Consider the following 25968-nt stretch of genomic DNA (forward strand, 5'->3'; position numbering starts at 1 on the left):
TGGGACCCGTCAGGGTCGTCACCATCTGGGGCACAGGGGGCTTGGCTACTGGAATGGGGCCTCGGCTTGAAGAAGCGGACAGATGCTCTGCTAAGGCTGAGCCCTGGTTCTCCCGGCCGGTTGCCAGGTACCCGGGGGCTCTGGGAATCTTTGTGTCTAACGAGTGCCCTCTGGTGGCCTCAGCTGTGTAGCAGCCCAGCCCAGGGACTTAACCTGTAACAGAAGCAGGTGAGGTTTCAGCTTCAGACTCCTTGGGTGTTTCTGGCTCCTCCAGCAGCTCTGGTTTCTTGAAGATCAGGGCCTCATTGGCCATGGGAATATGACTCTCCTCCCACCACTTACGCATCTTCATTCTAAGGCAATGAGCCCCGTGGTTAACGCTGTGCTCAGTTCCCCCTGGTTCCCAGCAGGAGCCCTGGGCTGGGGGCCAGAAGACCCAATTTCCCTCCATTTGCTGGTTCTGTGAGCAGCATCGCCTCCCCTCAAATGGGGATACAAGTCCCTACTCTCTTGGCCTGGACCCTCTTCCCAGCATCCTGTTCACAGCCCTCCCATGGCTCCCCGGTGTCCCCTGGCACAAAGTCCCCCAGCCCTCCAGCCTGGCGGCCCTTCATGACTGTGCCTTCCCTCTGCTTCTCTCCTGCCCCCCTAAAGTCTCGATATGTATGCAATTTTTTTTATAGACAAATCTTTTTTTTTTTAATTAAAAAAATATTTTTTTGGCTGTGCTGCACAGCTTGTGGGATTCCCCGACCAGGGATCGAACCCACACCCGCGGCAGTGAAAGCACGGAGTCCTAACCACTGGACCATCAGGGCATTCCCTAGAGAAATCTCTTCTGCATCCCTTTTCTTTCTCAATATTCCTGGCATATTTGTGCATATCAGTGTACAGAGAGTCCCCTTAGTCTTTTCACAGTTGTAAGTTTTTGGTCCTCCTCCCATGGAGAGGTGGGGTTTATTTCCTCTCCCCTTGAATCTTGACTAGCTTACGACTTTTTGTAAAAGAATATGGCAGGGCTTCCCTGGTGGCGCAGTGGTTGAGAGTCCGCCTGCCGATGCAGGGGACACGGGTTCGTGCCCCGGTCCGGAAAGATTCCACGTGCCGCGGAGCGGCTGGGCCCGTGAGCCATGGCCGCTGAGCCTGCGCGTCCGGAGCCTGTGCTCCGCAATGGGAGAGTCCACAACGGTGAGAGGCTCGCGTACCGCAAAAAAAAAAAAAAAAAAAAAAAAGAATATGGCAGAAATGACACTGTCAATTCCAGGTCTAGCCCTAAAGGGGACTGGCAACTTACGCCTTGGAAGAGACCACGATGAGAGGCCCTGAGACTCCTTGGAAAGGGGGAGGGGCCCAGCAATCTTCTGACTGTCCCCATCAAAATGCCACAGCCCAGCCCAGCTGCTAGCTAACTACCACCACGTGACCTCAGTAACCTCAGTAGATGCCACAGGAGGGCAGAAAAATCATCCAGCTGGGTCCCACCCACATTCCTGATCCATGAAATTGTAAGATACGTTAAAACGGTCATGGCTTAAAATCATGGCTTAAGCAGTAGGGCCGGGGGATTATGACAACAAAGCAACCAGAACTGTTGTCAAGTTCTCTTGAACGTGTTGAGTTCAGCTCTTGTCACCCACAACTGGAAGAGTTCTGACTACTGCGACTTATCTCCCTTCGTAACCACCAAGCTTCCGTTATCCTCCAAAGTTTTCCACCTGTGAAAATATGAACCCCAATGCCCCATGCTCTCCCTGGTTCTCCTCCATCAGCTTTCCTGTGCTCTCATTCCAATCTCATGTTCCTCTTCTTTGATCCCACAGGTGGAAACTTCAAGGCCAAGACACCATGTTCTCTAGCACCTGTGAAGACCCTCTTGGTTTCCCTTCCTTCCCAACCCCACAGGGTACAACTGGTTGCCCACTTGAAGTGCTCTCTCCCTCCAGCCTCCCTGCCTCCCTTTCCCCCACCCCATCAGCCTTCCATGGGACCCTGCCTGCAAAGACCCAAACCTAGATCAATGCCACCATCTACTCTTTCTTTCCAATGACCACTGGTGGGAGGAAACATCACAGGGCAATGCCGCTTACTGCCACTAACAACGAATGATCTCCAAAAAAAATTAATAATCTCCAGTCACTGCTGGGCCTTTCCTGCTGCTCACCAAGTGCTGTCCTTGTCCTTGTACAGATCCCAGTGATTCTCCTCAGTGGCTATCCTAACCACACCTAACACTGTCCATCTTCTTCATTCTCTACCCCTCACCCTGCTCCCACCCACATCACTTTCAGCAGATGGTTTTGCCGTATTTCTTCTCTCCGGAAAGGAGCCACTGGGCAGGAGCCAATCACAAATGGCCACCCAGTGATAAATGTCACTTAAAGGTGAGCCAGAAAAAGAACATCTGCTATTGGATTTTGAGAATAAGGATGACTGGTTGGTTTAGACAATGTCATTTCAGGGGCACGGAGCTGGAGAGCATATTGACGTGGACTGGAGAAGGTGAGGGTGATGAGAATCAGAAAGTGGATGTCAGCTCTCTCTCTCTCTCAAAAAAAAAAAAAAACCCCAAACACTGGATGGTACATAGAAGGAGTTTGTGGGGCTGAGGTGGGAGAGATTTGGACATATTTATATAATTCAGAGAAAGAGCCAGTGAAGAGAGGGTGATTGATAATTTAAGAGACAGGAGGAATGATTAATGAAGTGTGGACGAGAAGGATTCCCAAGCAAAGGAGGTAGGGCTAACCTTGGACGGGAAGAGGGATGCCTCTTTCTCTGAAAAGGGCAAGGAGTAAATCATCAGTGCCAATGGGAAATAACTTTGTAGGTTTGGGGAGCTGCTTTTTTCCTGCGAAGTAGGGAAACCTTATTGCTAAGAGTGAGAGGGGAGGAGATAAGAGAGTTGGGGGGAAAAGGAAAACATTTGTAGTACTGACAGAGTGCTATGCTGGGAAGGGCTGACTAGAGGTAGGCTGAGGGATTTCTGGGCAGTATTGATGCTTGTTCCCAAGGGATAAGGAGATACCGAAGGGGTAAGTTTCCCTTAATATCTTCCTTGTGCCGGCCTCTAACACAGCACTTGTTTACTTGTCTATGTCCTTGGAAAATACAGGAGACAAGGTTAGAGGGAAAAAAAAAGAGAAAGAAGGTTTGACAAATATTAAATGAGAATCCCATAGTGAAAGGAAAGGGCAGAGGCATATATGAAAGAATGTTTGAGACTTTTCCAGGACTGATAAAAGACACCAAAGCAGAGATTAAAGAGGCCAAACAAATATAACAACAGACAAAAAAAGATATCCACACTTAGTCATATCAGAGTGAAACCTTTAGTGCTAATACCCCAAGGCCCAGATGGCTATGAGGGCCCTGAAAAGGCACCCAGCCCGGGTACCAGGGAAGGTTTCCTGGAGCACATGATGGAAGAGCTGTGAGCTGAGTCCTAAGCAATGAGTAAACGTCAGCCAGGTAAGAGAGGGGTTCAGGGATGAGAGATGAAGTGTAGGGAAGGGCACCAGGCAGAAGTCACCGTACAGCTCGAGCAGATTTAAACAACATGACTAGTAAATTTGCTTTAAAGGATAGATAGATATATATATACACATATAGACATGTACATATACATAATATTTATATAAAACACTGCATTCCACAAGCGTAGCATGCATAGTCTTTTCAAGCCCACATTGGAATATTTACTTATATAAACTAAACAAAAATTTTGTCACAAAGAAATAAAGAACTGAAATCATGCATAGCATATTCTTTGACCTTATTGGATTTAAATAGAAATAAAGAAAAGAGGATTATTAGAAAATATTGATGCCGCTAAAAAAACCTCTATGGGTCAAAAAATAATAACGGAAATTAGCGATATTCAAACCAAAAGATAATAAAAGACTTTATAGTAAAACTTGTGAGACTCAGCTACAGTCATGCTTACAGGGAAATTTATAGCCTTAAATGGAAAACTGGAAAAGAAGAATGGCTGAAATGTAGTGATGTAAGCGTCTGTATCAAGAAAACTGACAGAGCTGAATTAACTGGAAGAATCATAAGGAAGGAAAGAAAGAATGTAAATAAATGTGGTAGGCTTTGGGGAAGGCTTGCTGTTGATTTTTTTTTTTTTTTTTTTTTTTTTTTTTTGCGGTACGCGGGCCTCTCACTGTTGTGGCCTCTCCCGTTGCGGAGCACAGGCTCCGGATGCGCAGGCTCAGCGGCCATGGTTCACGGGCCCAGCTGCTCCGCGGCATGTGGGATCTTCCCGGACCGGGGCACGAACCCGCGTCCCCTGCATCGGCAGGTGGACTCTCAACCACTGCGCCACCAGGGAAGGGAAGCCCCCTTGCTGTTGAATTTTAACTTGATACTCACGCAAGGAGAACAAGGAAGGAGAATAGTGCTGATGCAATGGGTCCATACACGACGCCCTGGATCAGCCCTTTCACGAACGCATTGGAAACTGAATTCTTATCTGGAATCAGAGGGAAGTGGGAGTAGTTTTTCTCCTAAGGCTGTAAATTCTGAGCCAATACTCTTTCCTCTGGCTCTGTACCCAACCTCATCCTGGTCCCTAGGTGGTGTCGTTCTAGCCCAGCAACTAGACCCCTGTATACTTACCTGGTATGAGGAAGATGCTTGAAGTATGGATGCCATATCGGTCCTTCCCCTCACAGTGGAGGCCCATGGTTATTTCAGGCTCCCCGAGGAGGGTGATGGTGCTGTTGGCCCAAAGGGCAATTATGCTAAAAGTCACCTGGAAGATGTTATTCATGTTGTTCAGACCCATGGGAGCACCTCCCATCAACCACTGCAGGGAGGGCGTGGGGAGCCCATGGAAGGAACCGCTGCACTGCAGAGTCTTCTCCAAGGAACAAGAAGAATAAAGCAGACTGGCGGGGGCTGTAGGGAAGCAACGTCAAGGGTCAGCAAGCATCCTGACTTCTCTGCTTCCTCCAGGATGAACACCAAGGTCTGGTGAGTTTCCCATACTTTGTTGCTGGGAGAGGAGGGGCGCTGTCCACTGGGAGATGACAACTGGAAACGGGTGTCTGGTCTCTCCTAAGTCCTGCCCTGTGTGCTCTTCCCTCTGCTGATTTTAGTCTCTGTTCTTTTGTTATAATAAATCGTAAGCAGGGGAGACTTCCCTGGTGGTGCAGTGGTTAAGAGTCTGCCTGTCAATGCAGGGGACATGGGTTCGAGCCCTGGTCCGGGAAGATCCCACATGCCGCGGAGCAACTCAGCCTGTGCGCCACAACTACGGAGCCTGTGCTCTAGAGCCTGCGAGCCACAACTACTGAGCCTACTTGCCACAACTACTGAAGCCCGCGCACCTAGAGCCTGTGCTCTGCAACAAGAGAAGCCACTGCAATGAGAAGCCCGTGCACCACAACGAAGAGTAGCCCCTGTTTGCTGCAACTAGAGAAAGCCTGTGCGCAGCAATGAAGACCCAACGCAGCCAAAAATAAATAAAGAAAAAAATATATTTATAAATAAATAAATAAATTGTAACCAGGAATAGAATAGTTCTGCTGAATTCTGTGAGTCCTTGTGAGTTACTGAACCTGAGGGTGGTCTTGAAGACTCCCAAACTGCACCAGCCCAACCTGGTCTGCTGGGTATTTTTTAGTTCTCTTGTTGTTGGTAGTAACTGTATCTTGTAACCTTGGTCATGTTGTATCATTTCTGTATCGTAGTTTCTCAAATCAGAAAAATGGGTACAGGGACTTCCCTGGTGGTTCAGTGGTTAAGAATCCTCCACCAATGCAGGGGACACGGGTTGGATCCCTGGTCCGGGAAGATCCCACATGCCGCAGAGCAACTAAGCCCGTGCACCACAACTACTGAGACTGCACTCTAGAGTCCGTGAGCCACAACTACTGAGCCTGTGCTGTAGGGCCCACGAGACACAGCTACGGAGCCCGTGCACCACAACTACTGAAGCCCGCGTGCCTAGAGCCTGTGCTCCGCAGCAACAGAAGCCACCGCAAGGAGAAGCCCGTGCAGTGCAACGAAGAGCAGCCCCCACTCGCCACAACTAGAGAAAGCCCGCGCGCGCACCAACAAAGACCCAACGCAGCCAAAATAAATAAATTTATTTTTTTTTAAAAAAGAGAGAGAGATTAAGGACCCTGCCTGAGGTCATAGAGAAAAGAGTAACAGCATGAGGCTGGACCCTGGCTTCCCACACGTGAAGTCCAGTCCCCAGCTCATCACATTGGGGATCTCGATACACTTGGTTCTGGGTCACCATGCTTTTTGTCTTCTCCAAGACTTAACAGCACCCACAGCACAGGTGATGGTGTTGAGAGAGCAGATGTGGATACATTGATCATTTGGGTTCTACAGGGCCTGGGCACAGCATGAAAATGGAACTAGGAGTCAGAAGAGCTGAGCACTCCACTAGCTAAATTTCTAGTGACTTTGGCCAAGTTGCTTAACCTCCCAAAGACTGTTTCCTCATCTGTGAAATGGGGACTGTAATTCCTCAGGGAGTTGTTGGGTAGAGAAAATGGGACACAGGGTGGGTCACAGTGGCAAGCACAGAAAATGCACATGGAAGATGTCTATTACGTATTATTTATCATTCTTTAGGTCATCACCTCTTCACCTGACCTCAGCCCAGCCCAGCTTCCACCCCCGCAGCCACACCCATCCCAGCACTTCCTTGGCTTCCTCAACCACCTCCTACCCGGCCTCTCGCCGTAACAGTGGTAGTACCATCAGCACCAACAGGTTCTCAGGGACAAGAGAGGATCAGGACCTATTATGCTGCTGACTCTTGAGCTCAGATCCACATGTCCTGGAGGGCAGGATTTGGAATGCATCAGGAGAGGAGAAGCAGTTAGAAGCAGAAGGTGGAGGTAGAAATAAATTCACTGTTTACTGGGTATTCTTTTTTTTTTTTCGATGCATGGGCCTCTCACTGTTGTGGCCTCTCCCGTTGCGGAGCACAGGCTCCGGACGCGCAGGCTCAGCGGCCATGGCTCACAGGCCCAGCCGCTCCGCGGCATGTGGGATCTTCCCGGACCGGGACACGAACCCGCGTCCCCTGCATCGGCAGGCGGACTCTCAACCACTGCGCCACCAGGGGAGCCCTGTTTACTGGGTATTCTTATCTCTGCAATCACCCTTAAGGTCCATCCACCTGTGAATTAGGAGCCTCATGGGACCAGAGGCTGAGCAGCTTCAGGAACAGGGACAGGGAAGGTTCCCCGTGACTCTCTGTGGAGTCTCAAGACCATGTCTTCCTTCTTCTCTTTCCTCTAGTCTTCACTCCCAGCCCCTTCTCCCTTTAAAGGGTCTCAAATGCCAGGCCGAGGAGCTTGGGCTTTTTCGCAAGTCAATGGGGAAGTCGTGGAAATCATGGAAACGTTTTGAACCATGGTGGGGGGGCAGGCAACAGGTGTGGATGTTATAAAGGTCTCTATGGTCTGCATTGAGGAGGAAGCAATAGTTCAAGAGAATGAGGATGTGGTCTGAGCTGGCCCAGTGGCTATGGGGGATGGAGAGGATGGGGTATATTTAAGAGACATTTAAGTGATAAAAGACATTTCTACGGCTGGCAAGATATATTCCAAACTCCCTTGCCTTGCATCAAGGCTGTCCATGATTTGGGCTCACACTTGCCCTATCTCTACTGCTCCCCTTTCTGCCATTCTTTGCAAGCTTAAGAGAAACAAGTATGTGTACATATATACCACATCTACTCCATGCATTCCTACCTCTGTATGTTTACTTGGGCCACCGCCTTTTTCATGGCATCCTTCTGCAACTCTCCCCTCTGCCCACATTCAAATCATACCTCTCTTTCTAGCCCAGGTCAAATGTAACTTCCTCCTGGTAGCCTTCCTGGATCCTCACAACCACAAAAAAGCCTCCTTTCTCAGACTTTCTTCAGCACTTATATATATTCATCTCTTTTAGAGGAATGTCTCAGGCAGAACCCAAGAGTTGCCTGATATCTACCGTCTTGTATGTTCTTATTATTTCAAATTTGTTCAGGTGGTGATGTTATCAGTTTAAAAAAAAAACCCTATTTCCCTTCCTCTTTTACATCTAGGGCTGGCCACGTGACAGAGTTCTGGCCAATGAAGCAAGTACAAGAAAGATGCTATTAAATTATTATCACCAAATAGAAGTCCATTCAGCCGTTACCCCATTTTTTGCCATCACAATTGAGCTCTGAAGGTCTGTTTTTTGCATATAATACTAGCTAATGAAATTTGAGAGCTCTATTTTTTAAAAAATAAGTGTTCATGATAAAGGAAATGTGTCTCAGAAAGAATTGAAGATGTTCCCTTCCCCTGCAGCTATAAATCAAAAGATACGGTTTTGTGTCATAAAAAGGTTCAGGGAGTCTGATTTGATATTGTGCAAAACCGAGAATGTTTATAAGAACATAATTTATGTTCTCCTCTGCAATATACAGTTTCATATGAATATTCAAGACTGGTACTGATTTGTTCTGTTCTCTGTTGATATAAGTCCACCCTTGGAAGAACAATTCAAACAAAGCAGTCTTACGATACTCCAAAGACATTAGAAATTATTCCATGTCTTATGAAAATGATATCCCAATAAAATGGAATTCTGACCAGTGGTCTTACTTGATAATTTTTTGCTCTGGTAACAATAACATTGTAATTGACATCTCTGTTTCTTAAATTGTATACCTATCTGTAGGACGGTTCTGTTCTCTTCTCCCACGTGAACAATGCAAAAATAAAACCACAGACTCTGCTGTTAGATTTATTATTACGCAAATATCTTGAGAGACTTGCCTACTTGAAATACCAAATGTCTGAGGCTATCTGCTGGAGTCGTTTGGGGAGTTCTGGTTTTCTGATATTAGCACCGTTACTTTCTTCTTGCTGCTTTTCTTCTTCTTTTTCCCTGGAATATAGATGCGATACTGGAAGCGGAGCAGCCATCTGGCGACCGTGAGGAACCATGTAGATCAAAGCCACAGGCTGAGGAAATTATTGACAACAGTATAGGGATCCTTGTTCCCTGACAGCCTTGTGGAGCCGCTACAAAAACTTGCACAGTCTACTGCACGCTTCTTCATTTGGTTACTGCTTTCATTGGGAAACTGATGAAATACCCTACCAGGGAATCTATCCAAGAATCAGCTCCTTGAGAAAAGGCCCTACATCAAATACATCTTTGTATCCTTCCCAGTGCTTAGAAAGGTTCTCTTCTGAAAAATATATTCCTTATTATCCTTGTAATGTCTTTAGGATCCGTAGTTATAACTACTCTTTCATTCTTGGTATTCAAAATTTGTGTCATCTCTCTTTTTCTCAGTCAGTTTCCTTAAGGTCTATCAATTTTATTGAGTTTTTTTTTTTTTAAAGAATAAGCTTTTGGTTTCAACCGATTTTTCTGTATCGCTTCTGTTTTTTTTTTTTTTTTAATGAAAAAGCCACTTTATTGAAAATTTAGTTGTTTCCAATTCTGGAAGGTTAATTTTTTTTAACATCTTTATTGGAGTATAGTTGCTTTACAATGGTGTGTTAGTTTCTGCTTTATAACAAAGTGAATCATTATACACATACATATGTCTCCGTATCTCTTTCCTCTTGCATCTCCTTCCCTCCCACCCTCCCTATCCCACCCCTCTAGGTGGTCACAAAGCACCTAGTTGATCTCCCTGTGTTATGCGGCTGCTTCCCACTAGCTATCTGTTTTACGTTTGGTAGTGTATATATGTCCATGCCACTCTCTCACTTTGTCCCAGCTTACCCTTCCCCCTCCCTGTATCCTCAAGTCCATTCTCTAATAGGTCTGCATCTTTATTCCCGTCTTGCCCCTAGGTTCTTCATGACCTTTTTTTTTTTTTAGATTCCATATATATGTGTTAGCATATGGTATTTGTTTTTCTCTTTCTGACTTACTTCACTCTGAATAACAGTCTCTAGGTCCATCCATCTCACTACAAATAACTCAGTTTCATTACTTTTTGTGGCTGAGTAATATTCTATTGTATATATGTGCCACATCTTCTTTATCCATTCATCTGTTGATGGACACTTAGGTTGCTTCCATGTCCTGGCTATTTTAAATAGAGCTGCAATGAACATTTTGGCACATGACTCTTCTTGAATTATGCTTTTCTCAGGGTATATGCCCAGTAGTGGGATTTCTGGGTCGTACAGTAGTTCTATTTTTAGTTCTTTAAGGAAACTCCATACTGTTCTCCATAGTGGCTGTATCAATTTACATTCCTACCAACAGTGCAAGAGGGTTCCCTTTCCTCTACACCCTCTCCAGCAGTTATTGTTTGTAGATTTTTTGATGATGGCCATTCTGACGGGTGTGAGATGATACCTCATTGTAGTTTTGATTTGCATTTCTCTAATGATTATTGATGTTGAGGATCCTTTCATGTGTTTGTTGGCAATCTGTATATCTTCTTTGAGAAATGTCTATTTAGGTCTTCTGCCCATTTTTGGACTGGGTTGTTAGTTTTTTTGATATTGAGCTGCATAAGCTGCTTGTAAATTTTGGAGATTAATCCTTTGTCGGTTGCTTCATCTGCAAATATTTTCTCCAATTCTGAGGGTTGTCTTTTCGTCTTGTTTATGGTTTCCTTTGCTGTGCAAAAGCTTTTAAGTTTCATTAGGTCTCATTTGTTTATTTTTGTTTCCATTTCTCTAGGAGGTGGGTCAAAAAGGATCTTGCTGTGATTTATGTCATAGAGTGTTCTGCCTGTGTTTTCCTCTAAGAGTTTGATGGTGTCCGGCCTTACATTTAGGTCTTTAATCCATTTTGAGTTTATTTTTGTGTATGGTGTTAGAGAGTGTTCTAATTTCATTCTTTTACATGTAGCTGTCCATTTTTCCTAGCACCACTTATTGAAGAGGCTGTCTTTTCTCCACTGTATATTCTTGCCTCTGTTATCAAAGATAAGGTGACCATATGTGCATGGGTTTATCTTTGGGCTTTCTATCCTGTTCCATTGATCTAATTTCTGTTTTGTGCCAGTACCATACTGTCTTGATTACTGTAGCTTTGTAGTATAGCCTGAAGTCCCAGAGCCTGATTCCTCCAGCTCCATTTTTCTTTCTCAAGATTGCTTTGGCTATTCGCGGTCTTTTGTGTTCCCATACAAATTGTGAAATTTTTGGCTCTACTTCTGTGAAAAATGCCAGTGGTAGTTTGATAGGGATTGCATTGAATCTGTAGATTGCTTTGAGTAGTAGAGTCATTTCACAATGTTGATTCTTCCAATCCAAGAACATGGTGTATCTCTCCATCTATTTATATCATCTTTAATCTCTTTCATCAGTGTCTCATAATTTTCTGCATACAGGTCTTTTGCCTCCTTTGGTAGGTTTATTCCTAGATATTTTATTCTTTTTGTTGCAGTGATAAATGGGAGTGTTTTCTTAGTGGAAATGGTTTCAGTTTTTCACCATTGAGGATGATCCTTTTAATGTGCTGTTGGATTCTGTTTGCTAGTATTTTGTTGAGGATTTTTGCATCTATGTTCATCAGTGATATTGGCCTGTAGTTTTCTTTCTTTGTGACATCTTTGTCTGGTTTTGGTATCAGAGTGATGGTGGCCTCATAGAATGAGTTTGGGAGTGTTCATCCCTCTGCTATATTTTGGAAGAGTTTGAGAAGGATAGGTGTTAGCTCTTCTCTAAATGTTTGATAGAATTCGCCTGTGAAGCCATCTGGTCCTGGGCTTTTGTTTGTTGGAAGATTTTTAATTGCGGTTTCAATTTCAGTGCTTGTGATTCGTCTGTTCATATTTTCTATTTCTTCCTGGTTCAGTCTTGGAAGGTTGTGCATTTCTAAGAACTTGTCCATTTCTTCCAGGTTGTCCATTTTATTGGCATAGAGTTGCTTGTAGTAATCTCTCATGATCCTTTGTATTTCTGCAGTGTCAGTTGCTTCTGTTTTTAATTTAATTGATGTCTGCTTTCTCTTATTTCTTTCCTTCTGCTTGCTTCAGGTTTAATTTGCCCTCCTCCTCCTCCTTTTCTTTTCTTCTTCTTTTTTTTTCATGTTAAATATGTTTTATTAGCCAGTTGATCATACTGGTTAAATCTTTGCCCCAAACTGTAAGAAGTTTGCCCCAAACTGTAAGAAGTCAAATAAGTAGGTCCTAAGACAGGTAGGAGGAAAAGAATCATATTCATTACTAAGTTCAGGAAACCTAATGTGCTGGACACAGGGACACGCAGTCGGGGAGGCGGAGGGAAGGGGGCCCAGTGGATGCCCTTAGACACACACCCAAGATGGTGAGACTTGGATCCTTTCTTTCACTGTGTGTGTGGCTCTTTCCCCAAGAAAAGAGTCACTGTGTGTGTGTATGTGTCTGTATTTGTGACTGGTCTCAGAGGCTCAGCTGACTGAGAATCCCTGGGCAGAGTCTCAAGGAGAATCAGCTCATTTTCTGAGACACGGTCCATTTTCTAGGGTGCTATCTATGTCCAGGGTACCCTAGGTGGGGGCAGTGCTATACAACCATTTACATGGCTGAAGGCTGGGGTGGGTGGGCTGACCTGGGGATGACCCTGCTTGGCAAGGGGGTGGGCTCCAGTGGTGGAGGTTGGGTTCCCCCGCTCCCCTCCGGAGGCAGATTAAGTGGTGGCAAGAGCCTTCCTAAGTTCCTCACTCCTCTTGTGGTCAAGGTCTTCCATTTCCTGTAGTTTCTGGGAGATTTCAGTAAGGATGAGACCTCGGTACTGTCTGCGCTGCCCTAGGGCCTCCATGTCAGCCAGGAATTCTTTCCTCTCCTGGATTTCCTTCACGAATTCTTCACACCGGTCCAGCTCAGGGGCCGGGCCCTCCTGTCGCATAGGAGGGGCTTTCTTTTCCATTCCTCTGGCTCTTTCCTGGTGGCAAAAATATTTCGGAGTCTTCGCTTCTCCTTCTCCAGATCTCGGGTGGCTTGAGGCTTCAGCTGCTCCCGGCTGTAGGCCCCGTTGTCTTGGCACACGCTGGCAGTCCGGAGGTGGGACCGGGCAGCCTGGATGGGAGGCAAGCAGATGGCTGAGGCCGGCGGCTTGGAAGGCAAGACCCTCTAGCTGGAAGTTGGGCTGCACTGTAGGGGGAGAGTGTCTCCTCGTTTCATGGTGTCCATGATGTGGCGCTGTTGGAAGTGTGTCAGTTTGGATTCCTTCAACATCACTCTGAGCAGCTCGCAGGTCCCTGGGGTGTAAGTGGCTGGCTTGGGGCAGCGCCAGAACCCAGTTCCTTTGGTCACTGTCTCCACCCTCTCCTGGGAAGCCATGGGAGGGCTCCTAAGTGTTTCAGATTCTTCCTGGAAGTAGACCGGGAGTCAGAAAGCCTAATCTTTGTCTCCCGCTTCTGAAGATTCTGGGTAAGTCAGTTCCATCACTCTTGGTCTCTGCATCAGAGGTTGCAAACTGGTGGTACCCAAGCTGGATTTGACCCATAAATAGATTTTGTTTGGCCTCCTAAAAGCTTAATTTATTAAATCAACTTTTTTTCTTGTGGGGGGGATAACATTTAAAAATCAGGCTATTTCACACAAAAAAGTGGCAGTCCAGTGGTTAGGACTCTGTGCTCTGTCAAGGGCCTGAGTCTCATGGGGTCGTTCTTAGGATTAAACAAATTACTAGGACAGAGCCTTACATAGTATACACTCAATAAATGTTAGTTACTATTTATTAAATTACCTACTTGGCCTCTCTCAGCATTTGAATTGGGACTACTTTTTTCCACCTCTGTTCTTCTGGTGTTAGAACCAGCTCTCTGCTTTCCTTTTTTTTTTTGTTTTTTCCTGGTTCTAGAACCAGAGCTCTGCTTTCCTTTCTTTTTCTTTCTCTCTTCTTTTTTCCCCCTTTTTTCTTATACTTCAATTTTTTTCGCTCTCTCTTTTTAAATTTTTTTTAATTTATTTTTTTTCTGTGTTGGGTCTTTGTTGCTGCGCGTGGGCTTTCTCTAGTCGCGGTGAGTGGGGGGCTACTCTTCGTTGCGGTGCGCGGGCTTCTCATTGTTGGTGGCTTCTCTTGTTGCGGAGAACGGGCTCCAGGCACATGGGCTTCAGTAGTTGTGGCACACGGGCTCAGCAGTTGTGACTCGCGGGCTCTAGAGTGCAGGCTCAGTAGTGGTGGCGCACGGGCTTAGTTGCTCCTCGGCACGTGGGATCTTCCCGGACCAGGGCTCGAACCCGTGTCCCCTGCATTGGCAGGCGGATTCTTAATCACTGCACCACCAGGGAAGTCTTCTCTTTCTGTTTCCACTGTTTTTCTGGTTTAGAGCCAGATCTCTGCTTTTTTTCTTTTTTTTTTTCTAATATTTTATTTCCTCTCCCCCACCCCCACCCATTTTCCTGTTCCATATTTCTACATGCTTTACAGGATCCCTTTGAGTGGACTCTGCACCAACCCTTAATCCCCACATGTCAAAACAGATTTCCTTTCTCCTACTTACATAAATAAGATGCTGTCCAGGCTTCCAGGTAGTGAAGTATTTTCTCTTCTTCACACCCCACAACCATTCCCTTTTTGCACTGCCAATTTTTTTTTTTTTTCCTTTTCCGTTCTCTGATTTAAAACTGCATTTGGGTGTTGGAACGAGCCCTGTCTGGGTCCTGGCCCAGGCTTAGCCATTAAATCACGGAATAACCTTGGTCAACTATATCCCTCTCTCTGGTTTTCCTTTTATTTCTTCATCTGTAACATGAGTGGGCTTGATTGTTTGAGATGTGACGATCAGCCTTGCTCTAAAATTCTGATTTCTTCTTGCTCCTCTGTGCCAGCCTTTGGAGATATATGGGATGAATCCTCATTACCCTCTTTTCTTTCCTGCCCTTCTATTGCCCTTCATCCATCACTTCTCCTCCCAATTTTACCTTTGTTTCTCATTCCAAGGGTTCCAGGAGATTCTTCATCCTCAGCACACCTCCCTCAGCAGAACGTAAGTAATGCAAAGGGCTTTCCAGACTTCCTAAGGGCGGGACTGAATTTTGGATGACCTACTTATGTTGCCTGGGAAACGAATTTTCTAGAGAAACCAAGGACTAACAGTGAAACTGATTAGCTGGTTTACAACACGCGGGATAACTGTGTGACTAATGACTGAGTGCCTTGTAGGGGGATTAACTTATTAAGAGGCTGATCTACAGGGAGCCTAATTTGACTGATTAACAGGGCAGGCTGTGAAGGGGGCGGATGATCTGATTAGCTGATTAAATGATTTACGAGGGGACTAACTGCTGACTCATCAGGGCGCTAGCCTGATCCTCCATCGACACACCGATTGGCGATCTTACTGATATTGGTGACCCCCTAGTTCCCCTTCAGGCTGACTGGGTGACCCACTTGGTGGCAGGCTGACAAATACAGAGACAGGCTCCCAGTGAACTGGCTGGCTAGTTGGTGAGCTAGCTCTCAGGGAGCCTCCCAATCTGATCCAGAATTGGCCTTTCTGACTAAGGGGATCTCGGGGGCCTCTCAGGCCGGACAGCCACCTTGGGAGACCTCACTGACGTCGTAGCTGCCTAGCTGCCCAAGGTCACTCGGACTGACAGAGATGCCCTACTTTCATGGAAGCCCAGTTTGGACAGTCCCAACGCAGGTTCTACACTCAATAACTGACGGGAAAGCCAACAGGCCCAGCGCGGCCCCGTGAGGCCCCGTGAGACCCCGCGGGACCTGATGCCCTGGCCTGTCTGCAAGTGGAAGGCTGCAGCTCAGTGCCCCGTGGAAACTGCTCTGGATCCAGGCTGTGTGCCTCCTGCGCATGCGCTGTACGCATCTACCTGGCAGCCAATCAGCTACTGCATGGGCCTCTTTCATAGCCAATCAGCGACTGCATGGATTAGTAGTCCACAGCCAATCAATGAGGCAGATGAAGCTTTGGGAGTTGATGCACAGCTGCAAGAGCCAATCAGGAGCTGAAAGCACATGCCCTGCCCCCTTTGTGTGTTGGGGGGCCTGGTGGGGGAAGAGGATCAAGCTTCAGGGCTTGAGCCAATCAGTAGTGTGGGTGGTGCTATGGAAATTTAGGAGCCAATTTTCTTCTCAGAGAAGTCTTTTTTGACCATGTTCATGAAAACCATGGGGGGGGGGTGGCAAATTAGGAGTTTGGGATGAACAGATACACATTACTATATATAAAATAGATAAACAACAAGGACCTACTGTATAGCACAGGGAACTATATTGAATATCTTGTAATAAAGTATAATGGAAAAAAATCTGAAAAAAAATAGTCACTTTGCTGTACACCTGAAACTAACACAACATTGTAAATCAACTATACTTCAATAAAAAAAATTTCAAAAACAAAAAACACTCTACCCTCACCCTGATGGCTTTCTTTCACACACACACACACACACACCCACACCCACACCCACACACACACACACACACACACACACACACACCTTCCAGAATTCTGATTGGGATTTCATTGAATTAACAGATAAATTTGGGGACAATTTGACCAGGAACACGGCACAATATTCTTTTTAAAAACTGTGATAGGCCTTTTCTCACCTTCTGAGATGGCCCACACTATGTCTGTGGAGTGTGTTTCTCTCTAAATAAATCCATTTCTTACCTTAAAAAAACATTGTGATAAAATATACATTACATAAAATTTATCATTTTAATCATTTCCTAGTGTCTAATTGAGTGTCACTAAGTACATTCACATTGCTGTGCAGCCGTCACCTCTATCCATCTCCAGAAAACTTGCCATCATCCCAAATTTAAACTCTGTAACCACTAAACAGTACCTCCCATTCCTCTCTCCCCTCAACCCCTCGTAATCACCATTCTACTTCCTTTCTCTAGGAATCTGACTAGTCTAAGCACCTCATATAAGTGGGACCACATAATATTTATCCTTTTGTGATTGGCTTATTTCACTTAGCATAATGTTTTCAAGGTTCATCCATGTTGTAGCATGCGACAGGATTTCTCTCCTTTTTAAGGCTGAATAGTATTCTGGTGTGTGTGTATGTATGTATGTATGTATATATATATATATATATATATATATATATATATATATATGCCACACTTTGTTTATCCATTCATCTGCCAATAGACACTTTGGTTGTTCCACCTTTTGGTTATTGTGATGTTGCTACTATGAACATTGGTTTACAAATACCTGTTTGAGTCCTTGCTTTCATTTCTTTGGGGTATATACCCAGAAGTTGGGTATATACCCCAAAGACTACCCATTTCTTTGGGGTATATACCCAACAACCTCCCTATTTTTTCTTTCTTTGATAATAGTCATCCTAATAGGTACGAAGTAATATCTCATTATTACTTTTATATCTTCTTTGGAGAAACGTCTATTCAAGTCTTTGACATTTTAAAAAATTGGATCATTTGTATTTGTTGAGTTGTAGGAGCTCTTTATATCTTGTAGATGTTAATCCTTTTTCAGAGATATGATTTGCAAATATTTTCTCCCATTCTGTGTGTTGCCTTTTCACTATGTTGATAATGTTACTAGATACACAAATGTTTTTAATTTTGGTGAAGTCCAATTTTTTCACTTTTCTTTTGTTGTCTCTGTTTCACTGTCATATCTAAGGAATATTGGTCTGTAGTTTCATTTTCTTGTAGTCTCTTTGTCTGGCTTTGGTATCAGGGTAACGTTGGCCTCAAAGAATGAGTTAGGAAGTGTTCCCTCCTCTTTGATTTCTTGGAAGAGTTTAATAAAGATTGGTGTTAAATCTTCTTTAAATGTTTGGTAGAATTCATTCATGAAGCCATCTGGTCCTGAGCTTTTCTTTGTTGCGAGGTTTTAAATTATTGATTCAATCTTATTACTAGTTATAGGTCTATTCAGATTTTCTATTTCTTCATGATTTAGTCTTAGTAGATTGTGTGTTTCTAGGAGTTTATCCATTCATCTGGGTTACCCAATTTGTTGCTATACAATTGTTAATAGTATTCTCACAATCTTTTTTTTTTTTTTTAGAATCAGTAGTAATATTCTCACTTTCATTTCTGATTTTTGTAATTTGAGTCTTTTCTCTTTCATTCTTAGTTGATCTAGTTAAAAGTTGGTCAGTCTTGCACTTCCCTGGTGGTACAGTGGTTAAGAATCTGGCTGCCAATGCAGGGGACATGGGATTGAGCCTTGGTCGGGGAAGATTCCACATGCTGCAGAGCAACTAAGCCCGTGCACCACAACCATGGAACCTGCGCTCTAGAGCCTGCGAGCCACAACTACTGAGCCCACGTACCACAACTACTGAAGCCCTCATGCCTAGAGCCCGTGCTCTGCAGCTAGAGAAGCCACCACAATGACAAGCCCACACACTGCAACGAAGAGTAGCCCCCACTCACTGCGACTAGAGAAAGCCCACACGCAGCAACGAAGACCCAACTTAGCCAAAAATTAAATAAATAAATTTATATGAAAAAAGTTGGTCAGTCTTGTTGATCTTTTCAAAGAATCAACTTTGTTTTGTTGATTTTTTCTATTGCTTTTCTATTCTCTTTCATTTATCTCGATTCTAATCTTTATCATTTATTTCCTTCTGCCAGCTTTAGGTTTCGTTTTGTTTTGCTTTTCTAGCTTCTCAATCTGTAAAATGATGTGGCTTGTTTGAGATCTTTCTTCGTTTTGAATGTAAGCGTCTGCAGCTCTACATTTTTCTTTTAGCACTGCTTTGACAGCATCCCATAAATTTTGGTATGTGTTTCGGTTTTCATTTGTCCCAAGGTATTTTCTAATTTCCCTGGTGATTTCTTTTTACACTCTTGATTGTTGAAGAGCGTGCTGTTTAATTTCCACATATTCGTGAATTTTCCAGTTGCCTTTCTGTTATCGATTTCTAGTTTTAGTCCACTGTGATTGGAAGAGATGCTTTGTATGATTTCCATATTTTAAACTTTATTACAACTTGTTTTTTAACAAAGAGAAGTTTCCTTTTCCCCGTTGCAATGATCCCATTCCCCTTATTGCAGTAATCCTTTTGAACAAACTCTCTTTTTATCTTAATCCAGATTTGTTTTTTGTGTGACAGACTGAAGGAGGAAGTCCAGCCTCCTCAACATGGCTACAAAGTCTTTGGAGAGCAGAGACCAGTCAAAGTTTCTAGGGATGTGACCTCACCTTGTCTCCTTTACCCCAGGACTCACTACTGCGCACTGATCTCTCTTGCCCAGACAGCTGCCAGAGTGTCTCCCACCTCCTTGTTTTATACCTGATGTTATTACTACCTGGGCTGCTTTGCATTTTCTCTGCTTGGCCAACTCCTACTTTTCTCTTAATACCCTATGTCCATCTTGATAGGAACCACATCACACTGTGTTTTAATAGGTTACGTATTTCTGTTCCTTCCCCAAACCTTACCCCATGAACTTGAACTCCTCTGAGGCAGAAACTGTATCTTCTTCCTTTTGTTATTCTTGGTGTATGGTAGAATGCAGATTGGGAACAACAACAAAAAGAAGTCTGGGGAACAAAGAAATGAGGAACAAAGGTAGGAATTTCCCACGGCTCCCCTCATGAATGCGAGGCAAAGGAACTGAAACGCACTTAATTGTTTTGAAACTTTTCCAGGAGTGAAGAAATGGTGTTTGTGGTGACTTTGAAAAGGAGAACTGGAGAAAGTTTGTTGTTCCATTGAAGTATCTGTGTGAGTGCAGAGGAGGGAGGCTCTAACCCAGTGGTTCTGCTGGGGGTGGGGGATGTTTTGCTCTCCCACGGGCATTCGGTAATGTTTGGAGACATTTTTGGTTGTCAAAACTGGCCAGCGGAAGCTACTGACATCTCATGGATAGAGACCAGAGGTGCTCCTTGACATCCTACAATGCACAAGACACACCCGCACAAGAAAGAGTCATTCAGCCCCCAACTGCCCAGATATCAGTAGTGCTGAGGTTGATAAACTGGACTCTAATCCACCCACGGGAAAGTGCAGGGTGGGGGCGGGGTAAAGCAGGGAATGTATCGATAGCTTGTTTGAGGAGGTGATACTCGAGCCAGATCTCAAAGGATAAGCATGTATCGCAAAGACGGAGAAAGGGGACAATATTATAGTGGGATGGGACCCTATGAATGAAGGTTGGAGAGACAGGAAGGGGTATGAGATCTTCATGAAGTGACAGGGATGTGGCTAAGATGTGTGAAGTGGTGGCTAAAAGGGGGTGTGTTTAGGGTAGACGAGAGCGTCAAATCCTAACCACTAGACCACCAGGGAGTGCCAAGGGTAGATGAAGGTGTGGGCGTGAAAATTCTTGAATAACTCTCACTGAAGGTGATATTTCATCTTGAGGGAAAGGGGCAGGCATGGAAGGACATTTAGGAGGAGAGGGACAGAGTTGGAGCTGCACATCCGCTCCTTCTGCTGCTGCTGGTGGTGATGGGCTGGATCGGATGACACCGGAGCCCAGATTTTTAAGGAGGAAGTGTTTACGGAGCACAGGCTCCGGACGCGCAGGCTCAGCGGCCATGGCTCACGGGCCCAGCCGCTCCGTGGCACGTGGGATCTTCCCGGACCGGGGCACGAGCCCGCGTCCCCTGCATCGGCAGGCGGACTCTCAACCACTGCGCCAGCAGGGAAGCCCGAGGAGGGTGTTTTAATGATCAAGGGAGAGAGGCCAGGCTGGGCTAGAGAAGAGGGGACAGATCAGGGAGTTGTTGACTCAGTGGGAACGGGTGAAGAAAGGGGGGGGGGAATTGAAACAGAACCCTGACCACGAAGGCTTGAAATAAGCCTCATACTTCTCCTTTGCTAACTTGCATGTCAACATCCTTTACCCATGACCGCAGAAACACCCACTTATCAGGGTGCCGCACGTTTACAGCTTCAAACCTAGCGGTTGTTTAGTAAGTTTAATGATTACCTGGGCGGTGTTTCTCTGGGTACACTCTGAGCAGCCACCTGCAGGTGACAGTCACTGCCGGCTCACCAAGCACAGGGCACTGCACTGTGCCTGTGGGCGTGAATTCACTGAATTCTCAAAGCAACAAAATGAGCTAAGGAAGGTTGTCCTCCCCATTTGACACATGAGCAAGTGGTAGTAGCGAGAGGTTAAGTGGTGAAGCAGGTGCTTGAATCCTGGTGGAAGGACTTTAAATGACTATTATTAGTATTATCATTATTATTTTAATAAAGGAGAAATTACCATGACATAAAATTAACCATTTTAGGGCTTCCCTGGTGGCGCAGTGGTTGAGAGTCCACCTGCCGATGCAGGGGACGAGGGTTTGTGCCCCGGTCCGGGAAGATCCCACATGCCGCGGAGTGGCTGGGCCCCTGAGCCATGGCCGCTGAGCCTGCGCGTCCGGAGCCTGTGCTCCGCAACGGGAGAGGCCACAACAGTGAGAGGCCCGCGTACCGCAAACAAAACAAAACAAAACATTTTAAAGTGAACAATTTAGTGGCATTTCGTATATGCACAATATTTTGTAACCAACACCTCTATCTAGTTCCAAAACATTTTCCATCACCCCAAAAAGAAACTTCATACCCATGAAACAGTTACTCTCCAGTTCCTCCTCCCCAAAGCCCCCGGCAGCCCCTCATCTGCTTTCAGTCTCTATGGATTTATCTATTTTGGAGGTTTCATATAAATGGAATTTTACAACATGTGACCATTTGTGTCTTGCGTCTTTCACTTAGCACATTATTGACGTTCATCCATGTCGTAGCGCGTATCCGTGCTTTTATGGCTGAATGATATGCCATTGTAGGGATGGATCACATTGTGTTTATCCATTCATCCATTGATAGATATTTGGACTTTTTCCATTTTGTGGTTATTAGGAAAGGGCTTACCATGTTTTTCTTTTCCATTATGGTTTATTACAAGATATTTAATACAGTTCCCTGTGCGGTACAGTAGGACCTTGTTGTTTATCCACTCTATATATAATAGTTCGCATCTGCTAATCCCAAACTCCCAAGCCATCCCCTCCCCTCTTCCACCCCTCCCCTCCTCAGCGACCACAAGTCTGTTCTCTATAACTGAGTCTGTTTCTGTTTCATAGGTGAGTTCATTTGTGTCATATTTTAGATCCCGCATGTAAGTGACATCATATGGTATTTGTCTTTCTCTGTCTGACTTTCTTCACTTAGTGTGATCATCTCTCCGTCCATCCAAGCTGTTACAAATGGCATTATTTCATTCTTTATTATGGCTGAGTAATATTCCATTGCGTATGAATATCACATCTTCATGATTCACTCAACTCTCGACGGACATGTAGGTTGTTTCCATGTCTTAGCTACTGTAAATAGTGCTGCTGTGAACATTGGGGTGCATGTATCTTTTTGAATTAGAGTTTTCTTTGGAAATATGTCCAGGAGTGGGATTGCAGGATCACATGGTAGCTCTATTTTTAGTTTTTTAAGGAACCTACATACTGCTCTCCATAGTGGCTGCACCAATTTACATCCCTACCAACAATGTAGGAGGGTTAGGCGCTTACAGTTTTAATAGCTGCCCTCCCCTGCCTTCACTAAGACAGGTTAGACAGCCTCTAGGCCCTGTGATTAAAACTACAGTGGAGAGATGAATGAGGTCTGCGGGGTTCCAGAGGAGGGAGTTCCAGAATCTTCCCCAGAGGACTTCCCTGGTGGCACAGTGGTTAAGACTCTGCGGTCCCAGTGCAGAGGGCCCGGGTTTGATCCCTGGTCTGGGAACTAAATCCCACATGCATGCCACAAGTAAGAGTTCTCATGCCACACCTAAGGAACTGAAAAGCTGCAACTAAGGAGCCGGTGAGCCTGCCGGCTACAACTAAGACCCAATGCAAATACATAAATAAATATTTTTTAAAAAGACTCTTCCCCAGATGATAGGACAGGGTTGAAGAAGGCTTCATGCTGAAAGCTGGGCCTTGAATACTACTGGACCTGGTAGCTGGGTCTTGAGGCACTTTATACAGTGGCCAGGGGAAGCTTACAACCCCCGGGGGGAGAAGAAGATGCAGACTCACCAATTCAGGAAGTGGTTAGGACAGTGGCCTCTTGGAGGAACAGACAGAGAGGAACCTAAATGGAAACCAGAGAGACTGGAGAAGGGGAGGAGGCCTGTTTCACAAGATCCAAGACGTGCTGGGCCAGGAGTTGTGTCCTGGTGGGGAGATGGCGCTAATCCAGGCACAAGGGTGCGATGCTCTCCTGGGCTGATACTGCGAGTCAGGCACCATGCTGCTGGATGGACATTCTCGAGTCCTGGACGGAGGACCCAGGCGAGAACCAGGCTTGAGGGGTGATGCAGAGTCCGGCTTGGGATACACTGAAAGCAAAGCACCTGTGGTCAATCAGGGAGAGATGTGGAGGAGGACACTGGGATTCAGAACTTAGGAGAGAGGCTTGGGCTGGAAACAACATGGGAAGCCTCAGCAGAGCCCGGCCGTGTCTTCCCCTTGCACTTGAGTGCAAATCATTTCGAAGGTTTACTGAGTCCAGTTTATGTGTTGTGTCCAAGGCTAGGCTCTGAAAACACAAGGCTGGACACAGTACTGTCCCTGCCCTGGGGAAGCTTATCGTTTGGTGGAGATCAGAGTTAGAAACTTACAAGGATCATCTTTTTAAAGCTTAATGTAAATTTTATTCAAGAGTAATAGTCATATAGAAAAGAGCACACATCATAATTGTTTGACTCAAAAATGTTTCATAGGGACTTCCCTGATGGCGCAGTGGTTGAGAATCCGCCTGCCAATGCAGGGGACACGGGTTCGATCCCCGGTCCGGGAAGATCCCACATGCCACAGAGCAACAAATCCCGTGCGCCACAACTCCTGAGCCTGTGCTCTCGAGCCCGGGAGCCACAACTACTGAGCCTGTGTGCTGCAACTACTGAAACCCTGGTGCCCTAGAGCCCACGCTCCGCAAAAAGAGAAACCACTACAGTGAGAAGCCCACGCACTGCAACAAAGAGTAGCCCCCGCTCGCCGCAACTAGAGGAAGCCCGTGCGCAGCAACAAAGACCCAATGCAAAAAAAAAAAAGGATAGGAGTAGGACCCAGTATTTAAAAAACAACAACCACCTTTCATAGAGTGAATATATCTGAGCAATAAATGCCCAGATCAAGAAACAGATCCTTACTGGAAACCCCAGGATACCCCTACTGCCCTCCTACAGCCAGTACCCACTGAGGGTAACCAGTATGTGGACTTCTAACACCTAAGATTAGGGTTTTTGATTTTTTTTTCAGCTGCGCCACATGGCTTGTGGGATCTTAGTCCCCCAACCAGGGACTGAATCTGGGCCCTCAGCAGTGAAAACTGCTTTTTAACTTTTTTTTCCTTTTTTTTTTGCGGTACGCGGGCTTCTCACTGTTGTGGCCTCTCCCGTTGCGGAGCACAGGCTCCAGACGCGCAGGCTCAGTGGCCATGGCTCACGGGCCCATCCACTCCGCGGCATGTGGGATCTTCCCGGACCGGGGCACGAACCCGTGTCCCCTGCATCGGCAGGCGGACTCTCAACCACTGCGCCACCAGGGAAGCCCCTTGATGTTCTTTAAGGAAACATTTTTTATTGTGATGAAGTACCCATGACATACTGGTTTAACCATGTTTCAAGTGTACAATTCAACGGCGTTAAGCATATTCACATCGTGCAACCATCACCTCCGTCTGTCTCTAGAACTTTTTCATCCTCCGAAACTGAAATTCTGTACCCACCAAACATGAACTGTCCACCGACACCCCCAGTCCCCAGCCCCGGGTAACTACTATACAGTACTTTTAAAAACATTGTGGTAAAAAAAAAAATAACATAAAATTTACCATCGTAACCATTTTTAAGTGCACGGTACAGTAATGTTAATGACATGCACATTGTTGGCCATCAAATCTCTACCATGTTTTCATCTTGCAAAAATGAAACTCTACACCTATTGAAGAGCAATTTCCTAACTCCCCTTCTCTGAGTCTCCCCCAGGGCCCCTCTACCTTCGTTTCAGAGTTTGATTTCCTTAAATACTTCCTAGAGCTGGAATCATGCAGCATTTGTCATTCTGTAACTGGTTTATTTCACTTAGCGTAATATCCTCAACACTTGATTTCCTTGACATTATTTTTATTACCTTAGCCAGTGTGACTATGCAGTTGGCACCACTATGATTTTAATTTTTATTTCCCTGACAGCTACAGAAGTTGAATACTTTTCTCTATGCTTATTGGCCATTTGACTATTTTGTCTTTCTGTTCGGTTGTCTGCCTTTTTCTAATGGATTCGTGGAAGCTCTTTACATAGCCCTTTAAATTTTTTTTCAAATTTATTTATTTTAAAATATATATATTTATTATTATTATTATTATTTTATTTATTTTTGGCTGCGTTGGGTCTTTGTTGCTGCACGCGGGTTTTCTCTAGTCAGGGTGAGCAGGGGCTACTCTTCGTTGCGGTGCGCGGGCTTCTCATTGTGGTGGCTTCCCTTGTTGCGGAGCACGGGCTCTAGGCATGTGGGCTACGGTAGTTGTGGCACGCGGGTTCAGTAGTTGTGGCTCGAGGGCTCTAGAGCACAGGCTCAGTAGTTGTGGCGCATGAGCTTAGTTGCTCCACGGCATGTGGGATCTTCCCAGACCAGGGCTTGAACCCGTGTCCCCTGCATTGGCAGGTGAATTCTTAACCACTGTGCCACCAGGGAAGCCTTCAAATTTATTTTTAAATTATTTATTATTAAAAAAATATATTCATTATATATCCTGGGTGTCCTTTGTTAGATACATGTATTGGGAAATATCGTCTCCATCCAGAGAGGTAAATTTAGATTTACTTAAAAAAAATAATACATGTTTTATCTCCTCCCTCCCGGAAAAACAAACAAACAAAAAATAATTCATGTTCTTAAAAACAGTCAGGCAAAACAGAAATATGTGGCAGAGCTGACATCTCCCTCCATGCTGAGGCTAACTTAACACATGACAATGTAGTTAGCAACTCCCAAAGTGCATTTTTCCCACTTAACAATGTACCTAATGGATATTATCCCCATTTTACAGAGAAGGAAACTGAAGCACAGAGAGGTAAAGTGATTTGCCTG

The 25968-nt window shown here is 45.2% G+C and overlaps 1 protein-coding gene and 1 pseudogene across 2 annotated transcripts; both read right to left on the reverse strand.

Annotated features, from left to right (window-relative positions):
* Positions 1–208: 208 nt before the first annotated feature.
* Positions 209–6253, reverse strand: SIGLECL1 (SIGLEC family like 1; the record flags this gene model as incomplete). The annotated part of the gene is made up of 4 exons (XM_082676762.1): positions 209–353; positions 4375–4474; positions 4621–4902; positions 6217–6253. The coding sequence occupies 4 exons, from the start codon at positions 6251–6253 to the stop codon at positions 209–211; spliced, it is 564 nt and encodes a 187-aa protein (XP_082532888.1).
* Positions 6254–12596: 6343 nt separating this feature from the next.
* On the reverse strand, positions 12597–13249 carry LOC309837275 (UPF0193 protein EVG1-like; annotated as a pseudogene). The gene has a single exon. The product of its transcript is annotated as a UPF0193 protein EVG1-like (transcript).
* Positions 13250–25968: the final 12719 nt, after the last annotated feature.

This window comes from Grampus griseus (genome assembly GCF_964374135.1).
Source record: "Grampus griseus genome assembly, chromosome: 19".
Taxonomy (NCBI): domain Eukaryota; kingdom Metazoa; phylum Chordata; class Mammalia; order Artiodactyla; family Delphinidae; genus Grampus; species Grampus griseus.